The sequence below is a fragment of the Neopsephotus bourkii genome, unplaced genomic scaffold, assembly GCF_033783945.1.
Source record: "Neopsephotus bourkii isolate Nb327-2 ecotype Australia unplaced genomic scaffold, CSIRO-AGI_Nbou_v1 NB_1526, whole genome shotgun sequence".
Classification (NCBI taxonomy): domain Eukaryota; kingdom Metazoa; phylum Chordata; class Aves; order Psittaciformes; family Psittacidae; genus Neopsephotus; species Neopsephotus bourkii.
In genome coordinates this window covers 5,717,584-5,741,999 of record NW_026902002.1, presented here as the reverse complement: position 1 = coordinate 5,741,999, position 24,416 = coordinate 5,717,584, and the positions used below count along the sequence as shown (strand labels likewise).

Genomic DNA, 24,416 nt, shown 5'->3' with positions numbered 1-24,416 from the left:
CTTTTGTGTCTCCTGAAGCTTTTTTACGTGAGCTTCTGATTCAGATAAAACCAAAGTGCCTCTTCCACGTAATTTCTGAAACTAATTAACATTATACAGATTATTACTAACACCTTTGGAATCATGCAGAAATACATATGAAGACCATACAAACACTTTTGAAACTACGCAAACCAAAGTGATATACAGGTTGGAGCCAAACTTCTCTGTGTGTGATTATAGAATCATAAAATAGCTAGGGTTGGAAAGGACCTTAAGATCATCTAGTTCCAACCCCCTGCCATGGGCAGGGACACCTTACATTAAACCATGTCACCCAAGGCTCTCTCCAACCTGGCCTTGAACACCGCCAGAGATGGAGCATTCACAACTCCCCTGGGCAACCCATTCCAGTGCCTCACCACTCTCACAGTAAAGAACTTCTTCCTTATATCCAATCTAAACTTCCCCTGTTTAAGTTTTACCCTGTTACCCCTTGACCTATCACTACACTTCCTAGTGAAGAGTCCCTCCCCAGCATCTTTATAGGCTCCCCTTCAGATACTGGAAGGCTGCTATGAGGTCTCCATGCAGCCTTCTCTTCTTCAGGCCGAACAGGCCCAACTTTCTCAGCCTGTCTTCATACAGGAGGTGCTCCAGTCCCCTGATCATCCTCATGGCCCTTCTCTAGACTTGTTCCAACAGATCCATGTCCTTTTTATGTTGAGGACACCAGAACTGCACACAATACTCCAAGTGAGGTCCCACAAGAGCAGAGTAGAGGGGCAGGATCACCTGCTTGGAGCTGCTGGTCATGCTCCTTTTGATGCAGCCCAGGACACCGTTGGCTTTCTGGAATGGGAGCGCACACTGCAGCTGACTCATGTTCATTTTCTCATCGACCAACACCCCCAAGTCATTCTCTGCAGGGCTGCTCTGAATCTCTTCTCTGCCCATCCTGTAGCTGTGCCTGGGATTGCTCTGACCCAGGTGTAGGACCTTGCACTTGTCATGGTTAAACTTCATGAGGTTGGCATCAGCCCACCTCACAAGTGTGTCAAGGTCCCTCTGGATGGCATTCCTTCCCTCCAGCGTATCAACCGAACCACACAGCTTGGTGTCATTGGCAAACTTGTGGAGGGCACACTCAATCCCACTGTCCATGTCAGCAACAAAGACATTTAACAATGCATCTATACAGCTGAATTGAGGCATAACTGGGGTGGAACACTATGCCATTACAGGGCACTGGTTATTTTCTACAGAAGTTGATGTAAGCTCCTTATGGAGTCATTCTGCAATGCATATAACATCTCTGGGTCTTGTAATTTACAGAAACTGTTTGTAAAGTTACTGTTTAAAGCCACTGCTACTTGTGTGTTGATGCTGAAATGTTTTCTATGTACGTTACAAGATGATGAATATTACTAAGAGAATTCACAGGAAATGCAGGATTTTCCAACATACGGAAATGAATTAATGCCACTGAAAAAATAGCCCCAAACTCACCTTTTTACTGAAGGAGAAAGATAGGATTAATCCTTAAAATCCTTACATGGGCTTTTTGCTAAACCAATGGGGGAAAGACGGGAAACCTCAACTTTGGATGCGTGTTTAATAGGTAAATTTATCTGATTTGAATTATACAAAATAATAGGTTAGTTCTATTCAAGTCTCATCCGAGACCCACCCCCCTTTTCCAGCCCTAGGGGAGGGAGCGTTAAATAATGGTCTTTGTAAACTGATGCCCATGCAGTAAGAGTTTGAAGAAGTGCTGCTTGTACAAGTTAACGCGGGCAGCGAAGAAGGAGCAACCAAATAAAAAGCAGCAGGAGCAAAGTGGACCTTGCTGAAATTGAGACATGTCTTTCTTCACGAGAGTTCTGGCCATGAAATGCAAGCAGACGCTTGAATCCGAGGGAACTTCCTTCTACCACGCGCTTTTTGCCAGCAGGTTTCACCAGCTGCCCAAACTTTCCAGCAGCCAGTCCCTGGAGGTGCAGAATAACTCCCCAGCGGCGGCAGAGAACAAAGACGGGGCGACGGTGGGGGGCTCGGGGCGCGCAGGGGAGCTGCTGGAGCCCGCCCCGCGCCGGCTTGGCAGGGTGAAGAGCCTGCACGAAATGCCCGGACCCAACACCCTCTACAATCTGTACGAGTTCTTCTGGAAGGACGGCTTCGGCCGCATCCATGAAATCCAGGTACAGCTTACTCGGCTATTTAATGTTTTATTCACTCCGGGATTGCTTAAACTTTTCTCTCCTCACAAAACGTTGGTTAGACACCGGGTTAGCAGCACCGTGGCTGTTCATCGCCGCTTTCCCGCTGTTAGCCAGGAGCGGCGACCCAGAGGATCCTCCCATTCAATCTCCCTTTCCCGTACCACTGGTAGGGTTTAGCGTTTTTGTTTCGGTGAGGAGCCTGTGAGCGCGTTCTGTGTGAGCCGTGTCTGCACCCCGTTCCTGGAACCCACGTCCCCGTGCGCGGGGCGCCTGAGCTCTCCCTTTTGATCTTTATGCCTATTTTGGACTTGGTGTCTTAAGATTAAAAAGGGGAAAAAAAAATCAATCCATCTTTCTGAACTGGGTGGTTTCACAGACTTGCACAGGGCTTACTTTTTCCGGGCAGAGCCGGGAAACATGGGCTTTCCTCGGACTGCAGCACCCGCCCCGAAGGTGAGGCAGTGCCGGGCCGTTTCCACCCGGGACCGCCTCAGGCGTGCTGAGGCGCCGCCGCCCGGGCAGCGTGCGGGCGACTCCTGCAGCCTTCCTTCCTTCAGCTCAGCCCCTGGGTTCTGGGGAAGAGACCATTTTGTTTCTTCAGCCCTCGCTTCTGTCCTGGCCTCTCCTTACATAAATACACTTCGCATATATAGGTCCCCGAAGGGGGCGGTATTTGCGCCTGGCCGCGCCGCTGTCAGCGCTGCCCGGCCCACGGCTGCCGCCCCACTCCCTGCAGCGGGAGACGGGCTGGGGGCTTGAAACCTCCCCCTGTGGGGGGCGGGGGGGGGGGGGGAGACGACGACGGACGACGACGCATGGGGATGGCTGCCCGCGCTGCCCGCGCGCCCCCTCCCCCGGCAGCCCCATTGGCTCGCGGTGATGGGGAGGGGAGGGCGGGAAGAGGGGCCCGATGGCGGGGTGAGGGGAGGGCGGCGAGCGGCCCCTGTCACCTGGAGCGTGGGTGACTCTGGAGTAGGCCGGTCGGGGTGCGGAGACGGTGAAGTAAATGTGACCGGGGATGGGGGTTGAGAACTGTCCTTGGTGGTTTGGGCACTGTCACGTCTGTGGTGGTGCACGGGCCACGGCGTGTAGTGTGTACCCCTTCTCAGCGGCAGCCTGCGAAGGGAGAAGCACGGCTATCAGTGCCAGCAGGAGCTGGTGACCAGTATTCTTCCTCTATACAGCGTTTGCTGGATGCTGGGATGGGTAACTGTCTTACTGCAAGGCTAACTGTACCAAAAGATGATTTTTTTGGCTGCTTGGTCGAACACGTGGGTTTCATTCCTAAACAGTCACAGTGCATCTCCTGGGGCCCTTTCCCCATGTAATCCAAGCGCTTGTGAAGGGAGCACGTGTGTTTGAGGGAGCAAAGCAGTGTTTCTCATCCTTTTGCAGTTGTGGATCCGTAAAGCCTTCCGTTGGCAGTACAGATCTCTTGGGAATACCTCAGACGTGGCATTTGTTATTTTGCTTTTCTTAGTGACCTTTCTCAGGTTGCTGGGAAGAAATTCACAGACAGCCCCAAGAAGTTCACTGCCTGAAAATCACTGAAATAAAAAAAGAGAGCGGGAAGTAAAAACAGAAAAGGGACGCCAAAGGGAACAGGACAGGACTTTAAATGGTTTGAGGATCAAAACTCAAAAGTTAGGATTTACAAAAGACCTAAAAACACCAGAAGGGGGGGGGGGGGTGGCCCCCCCCGGGGTGGAAGTTGCTTGGTTCTGCCTGTCTGTTGCATTTACTATTTAGATCTATAAAAACAAGTGTTAAGCTCCTCAGTGCATGCTGTGTTTGATGAAAGCTAAACAAGATTGCCAGTGATGAATTGCTCAACTTAATTGCTTGCTAACCCAGGAACATGCAGATGAAACTTCATGATAGTTGCAGTTTTCTGTTGGTTTATGTTTCTTTTTTTCTCTATCTCAGTGGTGGTATACAGAATTTAAGAGGCACTCAGCAGTCATAACTCGAAAACAAACAAACCAAGCTCCCCCAACTACTCTTGCATTCAATTTCTTTCACTGTCAGAACAGTGGAAATAATTCAAACTAGTAAAAGGAATGTAAGACAAACTACATAGTATATGCTTTTCACTACCACTAGCTGGTATGGGTATTCGTTCATGAATATTATTCATAGAAAGGAAGGCAGGAGGAGGGATAAGGAGGAGTTTCAGTATGGTACTGATTTTTATTCTGTTTTGAGTCTCAAAAATCACTTTACAAGTCATGAGTGCCCTGTTTGCGTACATGCTGGATGCAAATAAGCAGCTGGATGCAAATAGACATTATCCGGATTAATAACAGCCTGTTAAACTTAACAATACAGTGAACATCAGGAATGAATTAATCTGAACCCCTTTGGTAACCTGCACAGCTACTTAAACGATGTCCTTTGGTGCACACAAATATTTGTACGCTATATGCAGAAGGGGTGGGGAAGCTGAGCCCTTTTTCACAAAGGAGGTTCTGTTCTCAGTAACATGATTCCAGTTACTCCTGGCCAGAGCAGTAATGCCTACAGCAATTATGACAAAGGGAAAGTATTTTTAATTTGATGGGGTTATATCCCTTTTGTATCATCAGTGCTATGCAAGTATGAAGAAAGGTGAGGGGGGAAGGTTTGGATGCTGGCAGTTTGAATTTATGATGTGCAAAAATGCCAGGGGTGAGAGTGGTATGTGAGACATTAAAGTGTAGTATTTTTAAGTTTTGGAACAAGGGGAAGAAAACCTATGTTGTGATAGAAAATATGGAAGAGAAATTCCTGTCATTTTTTTAAACATGAAATTGATGCACTGAATATCATTCTGTTTTAAAAGCAAGAGATGCCCAAATATATTGTCCTTGCCTTTTTCTGTTTTAAAATTAGTATTTCATTTATTTGATTGTATGGCTTCACCCTTGATTTGTTTTCTCTTAAAGTTCATCCTCACATGTAAACCTCACTGTTAGTGGAAAAACCAAGCTGCTCTCTGAATAGCAAAATTTGTTGAACCTGTTTTTTTGTGACTGGTGACCCGTATCCCCCTCATTCCACTGCCTCTTCCTTGCAGCACTCATCTCCCAACTCATTGTTTCCTCTAAAGACTCATGCTCTCATTTGTCCTCAGGTTCATTTTCAGTATCTCTGAAGATACTCTGGGTTTTGGATGGCATGCTTGTCTGCATGTGGTGTTTGGTTAGCAGCCAATCAAGCAGAAATTATAACAGTTGAGTTCCTATTGTAGCATTTCCCTTATCAGGATGACTAATATGTGTGTCTCATTTGAATCCAGGCGCTGATTTTTGAAAATGGTAGAGAATATAGTTGTAGGAGACCTTTAACTCTCTGTTAAACTTGACTGAAATTGGCCATTGTGCGCCAAAAGTAGTAAAGAGGAGACTGGCAGAGACCACAATTGCACAACTCTTGTTTTATTTGGAAAATTGGGAGAGTTAACATTTTATATAAGCACTTGGTACGATATGCTGAAGAGTGATTAATCTATCTTAAACTTATTGTTGGCAATTAAAAAATTCATCTCTGTAACCAAGACTGATTAAAAAAATATTTATTGCAAGTTAATCAAGGGTCAACACTAAACTTTCACTAGTGTAGTTGTATCAAACATCTTTGGTACAACTGATTTATACAACATTTATTTACATTTATTTATTTATTTACAATCTGATTGCTGCAACATTTGATTTATAATCAATGTAACTCTGCAAGGTAATATGTCAAAGTTAAGTTTTGGTTGGTTTGCCTCATTTACTACTTTAAGCTGAACTAAAGGTGTTAAAATTTAAAGCTTTCTTAAATTCAAATTCCTGAGAATAGCTCTTTAGCAACTCCTTTTCAGTTTTGGGGGGTTTTGCCTCTAAAGTACCTGTACTCCAAGTGAACTCCTGGGAGTTGGGTCATTCATTTAATTACCATATCAGAACGAAATTTATTTGAAATAGTAAAATTTAATGGTACAGTGATAGCACAAATCTTACTGGAAAACTTTTTTTTTTTTTTTTAATACATAATGTTTTCTAAGCCTTAATTGCCTGTTGCTTGCCTCCAGCTTGAATCATGCAACTTGTAGATCAGCCACTAAATAAACCTCACTGCTGGAATAAGACCTTAACTTTTTCTTCCTTTTGCAGAATTAACGTATGTCTTTCTAAGAAAATTGCTAATGACACTGTCCCAAAATGCAGTTCTTCACTAGGCTGCTGTGCTGTCATAGTCCTCAGTTAGGTGTGAGAAACTTGTAAGTAGTTATTTATAAAGAACAAATTGGTACACTAAATATTTACAAAGGACTTTAAAAGTAGATTATTATATTTTTGTATTCTACTGTTCATTTCACCTATTTGCCTCCTCATTTTTCATTTTCTCAGACATTCTTTTTAACCTGTTTGATCTGAAGGGATGTGTTTTTATGTGCCCCAAGTCCTTTCATCTTCTTGGTATTTGGTTTCACTCACACTCAGTGCCTTACAGCTTTGGGTCTTTTCAGTCAGAGGTGTGACCTCTCTGTTTTCCTTGTGAATATTCCACAGTAATGCTTAGATGCTTTCTGCTGACATTCCAAACCATTTGTTGAATGGAAGCCTGGTGATCAAGTTCTAGATGTCATAGATTGATTCACTGTAGGACAAATTGACAGTTTCCTTTTGTGATATTTTTACTTAGTAATACTTTACTTCTGTTTCTCTGTTGGTGATATTGTAGCAAAAACACACTCAGGAGTATGGAAAGATCTTCAAGTCTCACTTTGGTCCCCAGTTTGTTGTATCCATTGCAGATCGAGATATGGTTGCTCAAGTCCTCCGAGCAGAAGGTAGAGCACCACAAAGAGCTAACATGGAATCCTGGCAGGAGTACAGAGACTTGCGAGGGAGAGCCACTGGACTTATTTCTGCGTAAGTGTTGCTACTCCTTCATTTTCTTTGTTTTCTTGTTAAAGTTTAGTGATTTTCTGAAGGACTCTACAGGTCATCTAGGAATTCAGGCTTTTCTGTGTGGGGGAATTTGTCTAGAGGAGGGTAGAGCGTAAGAACTGATAGTGAATTGTCTGTTCTGCTGTAAATTTTGAAAGGGATGGTAATGATGGGTAGTTAGAAAGTGGAGTAAGCTACCTTGCCCTAAAGCATTCTTGAGGAATGTATATCAACTAGAGCTGTCTGAGCTGACTGACTTGTTAGCAGTATTGCAGAACAGGGCTTATTAATTTTGGAACAGCACTGTGCAAAGGTGGTTTTACTGCTAGACGCATCCAGTTGTCAAGTGTGCTCTGTAGACTTGTTGACTCAGGTTGGCTTTAGCTTTATTGTTCATTGAAGTGCCCCTCTCAGTGAGTCAATGCGAAGGAGTTACTGTGTGGTAAATACACACTATAGGGCATCCCCATGCAGATATTTTTTAACATGGCTGATTCTAGAACTTTTCTGTCTGTAAAGCTTCCATAAACTGGCAGTGCATGTGGGTGTGGTTAGTTGCCACTGCAAACTGCTCGCCATCCCCACTGACTTTGGATGTTTGTTTAGAGAGAAACTGATTTCCAGAGTCATGGCCAGTCTGTTTCTTTACTGGTAGGAAAAGGCATTATGTGTTGCACTGCAGACTCAAATCTTCAGTGCAGTTCAAAGTTGAACTAATAGTTCTTTATATTTTGTTAGATGAGATCTTAAGAGAGTCAGAAAATGTCTGCTAAAGAGATTATTTTGCTGGTCAGTAAGTACCTTGCAGCAGCATTGCTCCAGGTGAAGAAAAAAAAAAGGAGGGGGAGAATACATGGCAATTTAAAATAAATGTATAAAAGGCAGTTGCCTGTCTTCATAAGGAATAGAAAGGTATCTCTGGAACCACTGATCCCAAATACTCTGCTTATACAAAGCATGCAGATGCTGCAATTCAGATTTTTAGTCTTCAGCACAAAGATTTTGATACATAGCTCAGCTAAAGGAAAATCCAGATGTAAATTGTTTCCTTATAGCTGGGTCTGCTATCATATTACTTCGTAGGTTTAGAATTAGGGTACCTGAAAGTGATGTATCAGAAATGGAATTTATGATACTAGATCAGATCCTTGATTTGTCGAATCTGAATGTGTTACCTGTCTTTGATAATTAAACACCGGTTCTAGGTAAAAACAATTTTTTGGTTTGTTTGAAACATTTTAAATAAACATTTTAAATAAACATTTAAATAATTCAAATGTTTATTTAAAGTAATTTTAATAAGCAAATTTTGTTAATTTCTTGTGTTAGCTACTACTAAAATACTGGTACAGAGGCACTTGTCAAGTTCAAAATACCAAGTGGACAACTTCTGTCACTGAAACCAGAGGTTGACTTGCACCTGTACATACATGTTGCAACACTGAAATTTAATGAGGATATACAATAAATACATCATAAAACTATAGCAGCATAATACCAAGTACACGTGATCATAATTTTCACCACTTTCTTTCGACACGAAAAATCATAAATGGTTTCATTGAGAAGCTCTTACCAGTTGATGTTTGTTAAGGAAAATTGTGTATAGACATTATGAATAATCTCTTCTAGGGAGGGGGAACAATGGCTAAAAATGCGGAGTGTACTGAGGCAGAAAATTCTGAAACCCAAAGATGTGGCTGTTTACTCTGAGGGAGTCAATGAAGTAATCACAGACTTAATTAAAAGAATCCACACCCTCAGAAGTCAAGAGGATGATGGGCAAACAGTGACCAATGTTAACAACCTTTTCTTCAAGTATTCAATGGAAGGTAAGCCCAGGCTGTATAACATCTGTAAAGAAAGCGGATGTAAAGCAGTGTGTTTAAGGTTAGGCATTTTTGGCAAATGACTAGTGCCCCTTTGTGATTAACCTGAAAAGGGGATCCTTATATTCTGCTTTCAGATGTCTTCCTACTTAGTACAGCAGTTATCAGTAGAATTCCTTTGTAGACTCCGAAGAGATGATACCTTGTAGTAAGGGTTAATTCCTGTGGAAATGCTGGCATATACGTAAAATGTGCAATCAAGGTCCTGAGCAGTTTCAGTACTCTGTATTTCTGTATTAATTTCACAAGAATAAGGGTGCTAACTTTCTAATTGACTTTGAAGACATGTTAATTTAACAACACACTATCCAAATTCCAGGTGGAGAATCACTGTGTGATGGATCTTAATTCTTTTTATAGCTTAATGTGGGAAAAGATACTGCTTTCAGATGCTTACACGTGCCAAGTGTAGGGTTGTTATGCTTGCTTTAAAGTCATCTGCAACTAGCTACCATTAGTGAGGGAATGCTAAATGGAACTCCAGCCTGAGCTATTATGGTATTTCCTGTGTTCTTACAGAAATCTTAGTGGTGATTCTATTTCATGCATTCCTTTAACTGACTGCATAGAACTTGATCTTGTTACACATAGCACCTTTTAAAAACACAGGTACTCTGCTGATAGGCAGCTGAATCATTTGAGCTTTGTATGAACTTCCAAATTGCTCATCTATGAAGATGCTGTATCAAATTGGTGTCTGCCTTTTGGTAAACTAACCTGAGTCTGTTCTTCATTAATAATCTCTAAAAATGGCATTAAACTAAGATTTACCAACTTTATGGAATTTTAAAATCTTGAGCTTACAGATTCACTTTAACTGATGGGTTGGTTTAAATTCTTTGCATGCCTTTAGCTTTTCATTTATAACTTGTGCCTGGCATGCACTTACTTCCTATATGAGTTGTGGTTTTAATTAACTTACACCGTCAAATGTTCAGGGAGCCAATGTGTAAGATTTTTTTGAAAGGACTGTGTAAAGAGCTGAAGAATGTGTAAGAGCTAGCAGGGGCTGAAAGAGGCACAAGAGAAATAAAAGGCACAGAAAAATAATCTTCCCAGGGAGGAATATTAGAGAAAGAAGAGTGGGTTGAAAATAGCCAGATTTTAAAATTATTTTTGTCTCTAAAGATTAAATACAAAGCAAAGAACAGCGAAAAATGAAATTTTCTTAAAATATCTACATGTATATATACTCGAGAATTTATGGAGAGTTTGATGCAGGGGAAGAGCAAAGTAAACCATCATTATCTATTGTACTCTGCTTTTAAAAGAAAAAACAGAAAAGAGACTAGAGTGTTAATAGACCACTTATTCTAATTATCTAGTTAATAGTTATTCTAATATTTCCTGAAAAGATGTGGACAAACTGCTAATGTGTTTAAAAGCACAACATTTATTTAAAACATTTGATTTGGTGCAAATGGCTTTGAGAAATTATCTAAATGCCTTTTTAAATTTCCTAATTTCCCTACTGGATTTGATAAAAATCATTAAATAAGATTATTTTGGTAAAAGGTGTGCTTTTTATACGATACCATGTGATATTTTAATTAATAAACTGGGTAATGTCATCTAGATTTTGCAAGTTGAGAGGAAAAGTTGCTAGAAACCCATTTCAGGAAGTAATTAATAAATGGTGCTGTCAAACTGAAAGAACATTTTGGCTTACTCCAGTAGGGCAGTTCCCAGCTGAGTTTTGTCTAGTATTTTATAGTTTGGGTATGTTTATAAAACTGACCTGAGAGATTGCAGGGACACTCATGGACAGGTAAGAACTAATAAAGGGAAGAGATAGTCCAGAGTTGGGAAGAAGAATAATTTACTGAAAATATACATAAGTACTGTTTGTTGGTGGGGGAAAATGGTATTTCTAGTAGTGATCACTGCAATATTACAGAAGAAAAAAATCTGAGGAAATTATAGCAAGTCAAGAAGACGAGATGAGTCAACACTGTTACTTGCAACAGTGTCACATGCTTGCTGATTTTTTGGGTTACATGGAATATATTGCATGCAGTAGAATCACTGTCTAGAGTGCAAGCTCTTTTTCTGTTTGTGCATACTCATTATTCATTTACTACCAGCTTATGACAAAGAAAGGCATAGTCACTGCTTGTAACTTCAGATGTCACCACAGTTATCAGAAATGCCTTTGGAGTTGGGTGTCCTTGTGTGTTCAGAGGCCAACACATCAGGCTCAGGATTTGTGGTGCAATGCAAAACACAGCAAACATGCTGGAGGGCTGCTCTACTTCTGGTGGAATTCCTGGCTGTTTTCTCTTTTGAGCATTACTGACATAGCAACCACTGTCTCCCTACACTGTTTAGCTGGGACTTTTTACTGCTTTAAATTTAATTTTATTTGCTCCCAACTGCAGTAATAATAACTAAATATTTTTGGAAGGTAGTTCCATTATGTTAGCATTTTAATTCCTTAAATTATTATTATGTATCTATGCATGTGTATAGCAAATTCTTTGATTTCATATGTGCAGGTGTGGCAACTATTCTGTATGAATGCCGGTTGGGCTGCCTGGAAAACCACGTCCCGCAGCAGACTGTTGAATATATTGAGGCTCTGGAGTTGATGTTTAGTATGTTCAAGACCACTATGTATGCAGGTGCTATTCCCAAATGGCTTCGTCCACTTATTCCAAAACCCTGGAGAGAGTTCTGCAGATCCTGGGATGGACTCTTCAAATTTAGTAAGATTTAGTAGTAGAAAAGTTCGGCTGTGTTTCTGCAGGTTTTGTGTGTTTTAACAGGACTTGCTGCATTTCTTTTCTAAAATTCTAGGAAGACATTGTGGCAGAAGTAAGTTTCACATTAAACACAGGCTGGCCAGAGGAACCACTTAAAAACCATACTCTATTGAAAAGAAAATTTACCGGTACACTTTAAATATTCCCTATTTTATACTGCTGTTTCTTTGCTTGTCTTCATCTTTTCCAGCACCCGGGCCTTACTCCAGGTTTGAGTTCTTTGCCGAGACTTTGTCTTAAGCCACTCAGATTTTAATGAAGGTAGTTTTGTTGTTACTAGTTTGAATTATTTTCAGTCAGGTACTCTTGACAAATAATCACCACTAAAATTAACTAGAAAGTTAAAAAATTAGACTTTAGCAGTTAATGATACTCTTTCTGAAGACTATATGTCTACCATACAAGCATGTAAGTTGACACAGACATATACTGCTGTACTACAGTATGCTTTTTTTGTAAATAAAGCATTCCAGGCTACTTTATGAATCAGCTTTCATGTAAGAAGAAAGACTTGTCTTTGCAATATTTTTTTTTCTTTTTTTAGTATTTTGGACCCTCTTTCTTTCTCTAATGTTAGAAAGATGCAAGCATTTTTAATTTTATTTTATTAGCACTATTTTTCTAGTTAGGTTTGTGTACAACTTCCTGAGGTCAGATTCTTTAGTTTCTTAACCTTTAGTACACCTAGTGTGCTTATTTTTTAATATGTATAGATCTGTACATGTAGGCATTAGGGGACCCACTTAATGCTGATTTAAGTGTGTTTTGTGTGAACTGTGTACATTCTTATACTGCCACTTTCACATTATTTCCCACAATAATGTACTTTTGTTGCCTCTTATGGGTTAAAAATAACAGAGACTTCAGCTTTGTCCTAACAGTGGCTGAAAAACTGTTCTTGGGGAATTTGTTCCATTTGAAACTTGTGATGCTGTTTCTTTGTTGAATAACTTTCTGAGAAAGGAATCAAATGGTGAAAATCACTATGTGATAAGTGTGTATTTGTGTAGGCTTCACAAAGGAACGTGTTAATTCTAGTTCCTTTTTTTGTAAGTTCATTCTGTGAGGAATTAAGTTTCTGAGGGTTTTTCCTCTTTTTGAAGCCGTTGTTTCACTGAAGATGCTGTTTGTAATCATTGAGGTATAAATGGGATTGTGGGTGGACTTGTTCAAAGTGTCATTCACTGATGTTTTTCAGTTTTTGTTATTACTTGATGCTCCTCATCTTCAGTGTAATTCAGTTCTGTGGCTTTGACCTGGTTGCAGCTAACATCTTGTAGCAGCTTCTGTGTGCTGAGTTACAGCATGCTCTGCAGAGTTCACCACTTCTAGCAGGGTCATCAGAAAACAAGCCAGGTGGGCAGAAAGACTTGACCTTCAGCTTCCTTCATTCCCCATCAGAAGCTATAGTCTCCTGTGTCGTTTCTTTGCACTCAGCACTCATGCTGTGAGCTACCTAGGTTCCTGTCAGCTCAGTCTTCCTTACCATAAGTACCCAGGGACCTCCACTACTACTCTGTTATCTTTTCCTTGAGAAAATAGATCAATTTGTTTTATTTTTATATGTAGTGTACCATAAGGGAGAAATGTCATTACTGTCTGAAACTAGCAGAAAAATAAAAATGGACGCTTAATTATTTTTATTTTTTTTTATACCAAAGGTCAGATCCATGTTGACAACAAATTGAAGGCTATTCAGTCTCAGCTGGATCGAGGAGAAGAAGTGAATGGTGGGCTACTTACATACCTCCTAGTGAGTAAGGAACTTACTTTGGAAGAGATCTATGCCAATATGACTGAAATGCTTCTGGCAGGAGTGGACACAGTAAGCTTGTTACCATTTTTCTTGTGCACAGTTGTTTTCAAATCAGTATAATTTTCAGCAGTCTTCAGGGGGTTTATATTGTTTATAAGGACATAAATTCTGACACATTTAAGTCATGACACCTTTAAAGTGGTAGAAAATATATCACTTTGTAATCTCTCTGCTGGAATGAAATTGGTGTTCTGTCCTAGCTAGGAACCCATCACTTTGGGTTCTGCAGTTTCTTAAACAGATAAAATAACAATTGTCTTTACAATTGAGCTTGAATTTCATACACTTTCTTGTACTAGTTTGAATACTGGGTTGGTATTTGTGCTTCTTTAGGTAGACCACAAATAAAAAAGGCTGCTGAAAGTTAGTGTGAAAAAAATTGGTCAGTAAATTCATAGGTAAAAATTGGTAAAGGCTTTTCTTGTGTGGCTGATTAAATCAACTGAGGCACATATTATGGATTGGCTCCTGGGTTCTATTGAAAAATTTATTAGGAGGTGGGTGTTATACAAGCACTAATGTGGATAGGCATAAATTCACCCATGCTTGTGTTGGCAACATACAGTCAGTCTGAGGCAAAGAGCTGTGGTAACGGGGCTCAGTATTAATGAGGTTAATGTATGGAATATGTTAACACCTAGTGAAGCATTCTATGTGGCCATCTTTCCTCATTCTTCTGATTTGTCATCTAGAGTGTTTGAAAAAATATTAAAGTCAGGTATGTATCTTCTCTTCCTCTCATTCCTGTCATCAGTGTAGCTTGGTATTAACTGCAGCATGACAATCTGAAGAATGAGAAAGGATAAAAATGAGTTATTGTGTTGTATACACAATGTATACAGAGTTATTCAGAATATCAGTGAACATTTATTGTAAATGAGTGTAACTGAACAAATTTTTAAAGTATATGAATTTGATAAAGAAAGTGCTATGTAGGACTGTTTAACAGTTACAGTATTAAAGATTAAAATTAGTTAAAAAGTAAAGTAGCCATAAAGTAAAAACCCTCTCTGGGTAACCGAAATCAGATATTTTTTTTTTTATTTAAGAAAGTTTGTAAAAAAAAAAAACGTAGTACTTCTGAATTCCAACATAAGGAGCATATGTAAAACTTCTTTATGTGCCAAAGATTGTTTCATTGGTTAAATATCCCAAAGGGCTTATGAGTTTGGAGAGCTTTTTGATGTTTGGTTCTCAAGTAAAGCACAGTTATTCATCCCGTTCATTTTCTAATATTTCATACCATTAATTTTCCATTCTTAGTGTGTGACAGAGTTTTCATTAAACTAAAAGGAAAAGGTTCAAGTTCATGCCAACAACTTTCCCTTTCCATTTGACTCAGCTTTCTCAGCCAGCAGCATTTTTTTTTTCTTTGTGAGATAATGGTACTTCTGATTTCCTCATTTTCAAGTGCAAGACTGAAACTGAGGGAATCTTTTCCCCTACCGCTGTCACTTCAGTTCTCATTTTATCATGGAAACTGAAAGAGGTTTAGAGGGTTATAAAAGCTTTCAACAAAATTGTAAGGCAGGTTTTAGCTACAAAGCCTTTTGGCTGTCCCTGGAACAGTGCTAATTTTTAAGAGGTTATGAAGGAGCTGGGAACCTGGGAAGAAACAGTGTTTGTATCAGAGTTCTGTATACAGCTGGCACAATTGCCAGCTCCTCTGAGCTCCAAGAGGAATAAAACAGGGTTGCATTTTAGCAAGGGACACTCAATATTGCAAGAAGAAAGAAAGAAAGGTTCTTGTTTGAAGACAAGACATGATGAATTTGGATTCTAAATTTTTCTTAGATATAAGCCCAAAATAGGACATTTCAGGAAGTTGTTTTTTTTACCCATACATTGTTCATAACCTGATGCTTTCTTGTACCAATGAATGAGAAGCTAACAATAAAGCTGTTTCACTTTCTACATAGGAAACTTTTTGTCTCTCTTCATTATACAAGTTGAAAAAATATACTTAAAAATAATTCAGAAAAATTGTGGTAGAAGTTACAATTTTTCTGTCTGAAGTGCTGCAAAAGCATGGAGCAGATCCTCCTGGAAACTGTGATAAGGCACATGGAAAATGAGGAGGTGACAGCCAGCATGGCTTTGCTAAAGGCAAATAGTGTCTGACAAACTTGGTGGCCTTTTATGATGGGGTTACAACACTGGTGGATAAGGGAAGAACAACTGACATCATCTGTCTGCACTTGTGCAGAGCATTTAAAACTGGCCTGCACAGCATCCTTGTTTTTAAATTGGAGAGGCATGGATTTGATGGATGGACCACTCAGCAGATAAGGAATTGGCTTGATGGCTGCACTCAGAGTTATGGTCAACAGCTCAATATCCAAGTGGAGACCAGTGTTGGGTGGTGTTTCTCAGGGGTTGGTATTGGGATCAGTGCCATTCAACATCTTTGTCAGCAACATCAACATTGGGATTGAGTGTGCCCTCAGCAAATTTGCTGATGACACTAAGCTGTGTTGTGCTGTCAACACAGTGAAGGGAAGGGGTGCCATCCAGAGAGATCTTGAGAGGCTTGAGAGGTGGGCTGGTGCAAACCTCCTGAAGTTCAACAAGGCCAAATACAAGGTCCTGCTACCTGGGTTGAGGCAATCCCAAGCACAAATACAGGCTGGGCGGAGACTGGAATATGAGCAGCCCCGAGATGCTGGTTGATTAGAAGCTCAACATAACCTGGCAAAGAGCACTTGCAGCCCAGAAAGCCAGCTGTATCCTGGGATGCATCAAAGGAGCATGACCAGCAGGCCAAGGGAGGTGATTCTGCACCTCTGCTTCACTCTCATGAGATCCTAACTGGAGTACTGTATCCAGTTCTGGGCCCCCAACGTAAGGATATGGACCTGTTGGAGCAAGTCCAGAGGAAGGCTACAAAGATGAGGGCTGAGGCACCTCTCCTATGAAGACAGGCTGAGAGAATTGGGCTTGTTCAGCCTGGAGGAGAGTAGGCTCCAGGGAGACATTACAGCAGCCTTTTGGTACTTAAAGGGGGCCTACTGGAAAGCTGGAGAGGGGCTTTTTCCAACATCATGTAGTAGTAGGGGAACTGGCTTTAAACTGAAGGAGGGTAGGTTTACATCAGATATTAGGAACAAATTCTTCACTATGAGAGTGGTGAGGCACTGGAACAGGTTTCCCAGGGAAGTTATGGATGCCTCATCCCTGGCAGTGTTCAAAGCTAGGGTGGATGGGTCTTTGAGCAACCTGGTCTAGTGGAAGGTGTCCCTACCCATGGCAGGGGGGTTGGAACTGGATGATCTTTAAGGTCCCTTCCAACCCAAACCATTTTATGGTTCTATGAAGTTACTAAGAACAATATAGGTAAGAAACAGAATGATTGCATTGTCACTTTGCCATAATTACTGAGGAACACTGAAAATACATTTTCATGGTAAATTTTCTTCTTCAGTGATGGTTGTGAGGGAAACAGGATCAAGTAAGGCTATTTGCTTGACCTTGATGTCTGGGTGCAAGTGGCAGTAGAAGCAAAGTGTCCAGAGTCTGTCTAGTATTTGAGTGGGATAGCCTGAGAAATCCATGTAGCTTAAACAGAGGGGACTCATGGTTAAAATAATGGTAAATACTGGATCACTGTACTTGTTTCCATGTTAGTACAGATAGAGTGCATGATCTCAGAATGTGTCCTAAACCAGAAAAGTGCATTGAAGTGCACCATTTCCAGCTGAGGTGAAAGAGGATTAGATGATGGGTTCCTTTAAATTATCTTGTGCTCAGAGTTGAACTGTCTCCTGCCTTGTGTCCCATTTCTTCCTTTATACAAAATATTTTAAAATTATTTTTCATACAGTACCTCTCTTCTGGAGCCTTGCTATTTATTCACATCATTAATTAGGAGGGGAGTATATTTTAACTTTTTTTGGGCCACTCTGAATGTATAAGCTCTTCTTCAAGCTTCCTTAAGAAAGCTGTCAATAGAATGCTGAATTTTAGTCAAATGAGAATTTTTGTGAGGTAGAAAGTGCTAGCTGTGTTGTAGCACTGCTTACCAAAGGATGAGGTATAATCTTAGTGATGATATCACATCTGTTGTGTGGAGGCTAATAGGAGACCACCATATGCTTAAAAGGGGTTGGTAATCTGAGTAGTATTCTCTTGATTCCTGTGTATTCTCTTGCTTCCTGTGAAACAATTTTGTTGGGAAGAAAGGTGAAACACATATTGAAAACTAACAGTTAACTTAATCCATTTTTGTTTAGAGTGTTCATGTAGTTTTGATTGCATTTGTTTTTCTGTTGCTTTTTATATATCACTAGAAAAATATCAGCATGGATTGTTTTGTTATGTGGGCGATTTTTGGATGGAAAAACGATGAAGGAGGGCTGGTGATGTCTGACAACATCTCATTGAGTCCAGATATGAATCATTGACAGTCTGTTTTATAACCATAAATTTATGAAACACATAGTTGAAAACTGGTTGTTTTTCTTGGCTTGAAGTTATTCTTAAACTAGTTTTGTTGAACTTGATGATATTGGTTATGTGCTTTCTTCCTTAGACTTCTTTTACTTTGTCCTGGGCAACATACATGTTGGCAAAGCACCCAAAGGTTCAACAATGTGTTTATGAGGAAATAGTCAATAAACTGGGGAAAGACCAAGTTCCTGTCTCCCATGATATCCCAAAATTGCCTTTGATTAGAGCTGTGCTGAAAGAAACCTTGAGGTAAGTAGGTAGCTGACAACTATAATCATTAATTAAAAAAAATTATTCCATGTAGCTGTAGTGGATTTTGAGTCCATACTAACATTTGTAGTTGGTTGCTGTTACGGCTGTTTGCTGCTTCTGCTTTTATTTGTTGTATAAGTCTTGTGTCCAAGGATGCCTAAGCAATGAAATATGTTCGATTGTATAATGTTTAATGTTTTTAGTGTGATAGAAGTAGTATGACATATGTAAGACATGTCTGTTAAGGTAAGTAATTGAAAGCTAGATTTTTGCCTTTTAAAGTATTAATCTCTGTGATGGACTGTAACAGCCTCCTGCCCCACACTGGTACTTTGCAGTGCTACTACAGTGATTTTAAGCTTCTTGATTTAAATTGAAGGCATGTGGCTTACTTTTTTAATGTTTATACCAAACATTCATAGTGAGGTGAGGGCAGTAAGAGGACTTTAGGGAAGGCATCAACAAGGCTTTTTCAGCTCCTAGTAGTGCAAAAACATCTCCAGCTTGACAAGTTGATTGCATTTTTTTTGTACATGTGTAAAGAAAATAAATATACAGGCCAAACAGTTCAACCTCCAGTTACTAGTAATAAATTTTCTCAGTTATTAATCACATTCTCAGAGATGATTCAAGGCTTTTGAATCTCCAAGGTGTTCTGTACTTTTGAAAAACCTTTTTGCTGTGAATGCATATTGCGTTCATAACGCATATTTGCAAATGCAAATTGGAATCTAAACTTTTAAAGTTGTATTTAGATATTACTTCTTATAAATATTTGTCTCTAGGTTATATCCAGTATTGCCAGGAAATGGAAGAGTGACCCAAAAAGACTTGATTGTTGGAGGATACTTGATACCTAAAGGGGTAGGTTCTAGTGTAGTCCTCTCCAGAGAACACAGTTTATTTTTTGTGTATGAATGTGATCTTTTGCAGTATATATCCACTTAATTGATTTTAAAAGATTTCACCAAGTTAGAGCATTAAGAGGAAAATATTTCAATCATAACCATTTATATGACAAAACTGGATTTTATAATTGACTTTGTTGATGCTGGGGATTTTTAAGTTTGTCCTCATGACTTGTAGGTGTAGTCTATTAAATTCTCTGTGCAATGTTACAATTTCATTTAAAAGCATTAATTTCGTTATTCTTGCAGTTTTCTGATTCTTTGCCTGTTAATTCCCTTTGTAGAAAGAGTTTAATTTCTTTTTAAAATTATGAATCTTTTTTTTATACTATTGTCACTGTTTAAATCCAGCAAAGATTGCACAGAGATCATGGTAGAACTGTATGGGTCTATTTTAAATGGCAGCATTCCTGTTAAAGCAATGTAACTTTAAATCAGTTAGTATTCCTAATTCTTAATACAGTTATTTAAATATTATTCCACACAGATCCTTCTATTCTCCCCCACCCACCCCACCCCCCCAATTAATTTGGAAACATCATCATATCAATTATTGCTGTTCTTTTTCCTGAGGTGGTGTGGTGTTTTTTTCTTCTCACCATCTATTTTTTTTCTTTTCTATTGTCTTGTATCTTTTCCCTTTTTCTCATACTGAGACAGTTCCCAGTACTTGTGACTTTTGTTCCCATCCTCTTCCCTACTCATCTTCTCTAATGTATCCAGCAACATTTTAAACAATTTGAAGATTATTTCATTCAACCAGGTGAGAATGTGATCTGATATTCCAGGTGTCCGTTTTTTCTCTAGAATTACTCAAAGGTACTTAATATTTATCACCTCATATTGCAGGAATGGCATTAATTACAAATACTTTTGTATTTTGTTATATATATCGGAGTTAGTGAAGTATAAATATGATTTATTTCCTCAGACGCAGCTGGCACTCTGTCATTATGCTACTTCATACAGTGAAGAAAATTTCTCAATGGCAAATGAGTTCCGACCTGAGCGCTGGCTGAGGAAAGATAACTTCGACAGGGTAGACAATTTTGGTTCCATCCCCTTTGGTTATGGCATTCGAAGTTGTATAGGAAAAAGAGTTGCAGAGTTGGAAATTCATCTTGCACTGATTCAGGTTAGATCTATGTGACAGCATTACAAGAAGAAAAATATATTGGTATGATTCTTTTCTATGTATACCATTTCTGGATATCTTACAGTACTCAAAAACTTTGAGTGTTGTTTAATATACTTACCCTGCAAAGGATGCTTGAAATGTGGCATTCTAGTTAAACTACATTGCAGAATTAAAAATCCTTATAGTACAAATAAAGGTAAGATTTTTAAGGAAATATATAGATTCAGTATAGAAGGTTTCTGTAAGCAAATTTGAAGTCTTTCTTAATGTAAACTACAATTATCATCTGCTCAGTTTCAGTATGTTAGTTATGAAGAATTCAGTACTTACAAATACATGAAGTAGTTTTTATATCCCTGTAATGACCCCAGTGTAATGACAAATAGTAGAATATTCTATGTTCTGTAGTCTTCTGTCATTTTTTGTTCTTCCTTCTAACCTTATTATTACTTTGGGTATACATAATTTATAGTTACATAAGTAGTTAGTATCTACATATATATATAGGTTTCCATTGCATCATATCATAAAGAAAGCTTCACAACAGCTGCTGCATTTTTTGTCATTTAGAAGACACCATTTAATGCAAATACTGAGCTCAGATTGTGCAAAAATTTGGAAACTATTTATAGTTACTTATCTATAGAAATATTTAGACCATTATATGTATTCAAAGCAAAGCTTGATTGAATTTACCTTAGAATTCCCTTAAGTAAACTCCTAGGGCAATCTCTGAACAATTAAGTGTCTGTCTTTTGGAACTCACAGGGAGATAGCTCTCAGGGGGCTGGATAAAACAAACATACTTGCTTCTTTTTTAAAAGGAGTATCAAGGAAGTAATAGTGAGCCTGCTTTTGTTTCCTGGAAAGAGGCTGGAACAAAATAGCACAGAATGTATTTACAAGCATCAAGGTACTTCAGGAAGTATTTTTCATGTCTTATACATTGTTCTCATAATTAAACTAATAAAATTTGTTCCAGATGGAAGTACCTATAAAATGCATGCACAACTGATTAGAAAAAAGAAATAGCTGGAGGCAGCAGCTGTTGCACTGGGAAAGCATTTTATTAAAATTCTGTAAGACTGTCCTGCATTTGATTTAGATTGGTATTTTCATTAACAGTGGAAATGATGGATTAGAGAATGCTTTTAGTGTTTGCATAGGATACCAAGCTGACATGAATGAAGTTAAAATCAAAGGATGCGAATAAAGAATTATGAAAAAATGGAGAAATGTTCCAGAATCAACACAAAATTGTTCACTGAGGAAAGTTGCAAGTTACTGCCTGCAGAAGAAATCAGTTGCGTAACTACAAGTTGCTGACTGTCTGGGTAATTAGTACTATAGAAACAGACTTGAGGGAAATAGTAAAAAATCTGTTAGTGATAATTATGCTAATTCTGATGAAGCAGTGATATTCTTGGGTATACTAACAGTATTAGCAAGCATGTTGTATATCAGAAAGAGGAGTTAAATTACCCAGTCTTAACAGTCTGACAAATACTTGGCTAGATAATGATATACAACTGAAACTGTGTGCTACATTTTAAGGACAGCATAGTCAAATGGGGGGAAGACTGAGAGAATAAGAAAGATGAGGGGCTTGAAAAAGAGAAGAATGAGATGAAAATTTCATCAAAGACGTAACACTAAAAGGTAGTTATATATAGGAAAATAACACATTGCTCATCATGCTTACTAGAAGGATAAGAGAAGATTGCTTAGTGTATAGGACTAAGTGATAGAGAGTTAGGAAAAGTTGAGGATGCTATGGTATGTCCTTCTTGAAGGTTTAAAAATAGATAGCAGGTATTCTATGCTCAGCCTCAGGACGAGTAAGATAGATCTCTTGAAGTTTCTTTTAGCCCATTATTTCTCTGATTTGCGATTGATTCTCAGTTTTGTTAAGTGTATGGAAATAGAATTTTAATGTATGGAGAACCTGGATGATTGAATTACAGTGATTCTGCTCAGGAGAGGCTTTAATATTTGACTTCTTGAACTACAATTGTTTTACTTGGTGCACTGGACAGTTGCTGTCTCACAAGGTTTGAAGAGATCTTAGTTTCTTTGATAGCTCAGACTGTTTAATCAAGTTGTGTGGAAATTCTTCAGAAAGGACTGGCTCAGTCCTCCCTCAGTCAAAGGAGAAAGATTTTTAACCGTGATCTTCACATTCTAACAACTATTTTTTCTGTGTGGGAATCATAGCACTTAGACGTCACAGAACTGGCAACAGAAATTTTGTTTATAACAGTCTGTTACGTTCTCTACTCCAAAGTCTAATCTTCATCTGTAATTCTGCAGCTTTTGTAATATTTGTCCTGTTTATTTTCACAGTTGCTTCAGAATTTTGAGATCAAAATTTCTCCCAAAACTGAACCAGTTCATGCCAAAACTCATGGACTTTTGACTCCTGGAAACTCCATCAATGTGAGATTTTCTGACAGAAAGTGAGACTCCAGTGTTTTGGGAATACTTGTATGATTTTTATGGGGACAGACTTGCATCTTATGGATGTTTAATTATGCTTGTTCTGTGGTTTGTATGTATTTGGCAAAATGGTCAAGGATTATGTTCTGCCTTAGTACTAGCAGTACATAAGAGAAATTACCTCTTCTGTAATAATTACACATATGAAAACATACAGTGAAAAAATTACTTCTTGCACTGGGTATCTGCCCTTACCTGGAAAGATTCCTAGTAACAGCAACATATGCATTGAAAAAAACCCAACCAAAATTCAGTCCTATCATTCAGTGCTTTTGTTACACTGCTTTGTCATGAAAGTCAGCTACTTGGTGAGTCTATTTGCGAGCATGTGTTTTAGTATATCATATGTGAAAATTGGCTGAGTTTATGAGTTTGTGTTTCCTTGTTTCTTGTCCTCCCATTTTTTTTTAGAGGTTTCCACCTAGCATTGAAATTCTGAGATCATTTCTCTCTTCTCTGTAGAAACATTTACCCCATGTGTATTAAAAAGTTAATACAGTAATATGAAAAGTAAAGATAGAAAAAATACAATTCATGTCAATTTCTGGTTAGGCTCAAAATACACAACAGTTGAAAGTTTATCTAAACATAATCCCCATGAATGTTTCTATATAATTAAGAAAAAAATCTTTAAAATAAAAGCTTAAGTGTCACATGGTAGAGTTATGAATCCAGACATTATTTTCATCACCAAAGCATATGTTAAGTGGAACAGCACAAGCCACTTTCACCATTCTAGTTAATATTATTCCAAAACTAAATGTAAATAATAAAGTAGTTGCTACATTTTAATAATTTAATTAAAATGCTACTATTAACTATCTTCACAGTTCTTCAACGGTAAGAACTGGAAACTTCTCATTGTGTCATGCTGAACCCATAGGCAGGTGCACAGTTCCCTTCAGTAGGATGGAAATGTGACTACTAAAGTATTTGGAGATTTTTTCTTCTTACCATCTACTGTCTTAATGTCTTCTTTATGAAGAGCAAATACCTGAAAGGTTTTGGTGTTTTGTTTTGGGGTATTTTTTTAATTATTTTATTTTTCCTATGACAACTAACAGAAAAGTCTCTCTTGCATGATACTTCAGTCTTTAGATAACTTTAGTGTCACTGCACTAACCTAACTTCATCATTTTTGGGAGAAACCTGATACCTTGGGGCTATGTTATGCCTTGAACATCATTCAAACCTACATAACCTAATAAATTAACTGTAATTATGTATAGTTAACTGTTTACGCATCAGGCTGTGACTGCTGTTCTTGAAGTAGTTTACATACTGATACCGGTAAACTTCTCAAACATATGAAGAGTTAAAGTTATGGAACTCAGTTTTTAACATGGCCACATTTTTCTTTGCTCATCTACATGGAAGAAGTCAAAGACAGGTTACAAATTAAATAACACATGGTATGTTTAACGGAGTACATGAAATTCAACTTAGATAACTACTACAGTCCCATCGTAGAATCATAGAATAGTTAGGGTTGGAAAGGACCTTAAGATCATCTAGTTCCAACCCTCCTGCTATGGGCAGGGACACCTCACTCTAAACCATATCACCCAAGGCTTCGTCCAACCTGGTCTTGC

At 38.8% G+C, this 24,416-nt stretch overlaps 1 protein-coding gene across 4 annotated transcripts; it reads left to right on the top strand.

Moving 5' to 3' along the window:
• The first annotated feature begins 1,316 nt into the window (after nt 1-1,316).
• Nucleotides 1,317-24,269, top strand: LOC133221334 (cytochrome P450 27C1). 4 transcript variants are annotated; one of them, XM_061370134.1, is made up of 9 exons: nt 1,317-2,180; nt 6,909-7,099; nt 8,750-8,949; nt 11,502-11,711; nt 13,430-13,593; nt 18,113-18,279; nt 19,068-19,146; nt 20,122-20,325; nt 22,672-24,269. In XM_061370134.1, the coding sequence occupies exons 1-9, from the start codon at nt 1,842-1,844 to the stop codon at nt 22,786-22,788; spliced, it is 1,671 nt and encodes a 556-aa protein (XP_061226118.1). In that variant the 5' UTR covers nt 1,317-1,841; the 3' UTR covers nt 22,789-24,269. The 4 variants fall into 4 exon arrangements, with proteins under 4 accessions (XP_061226118.1, XP_061226119.1, XP_061226121.1 ...); XM_061370135.1 differs by lacking the exon at nt 22,672-24,269 and adding an exon at nt 21,311-21,415 and having other exon boundaries at nt 1,321-2,180; XM_061370137.1 differs by having other exon boundaries at nt 2,068-2,180; nt 6,982-7,099.
• Nucleotides 24,270-24,416: the final 147 nt, after the last annotated feature.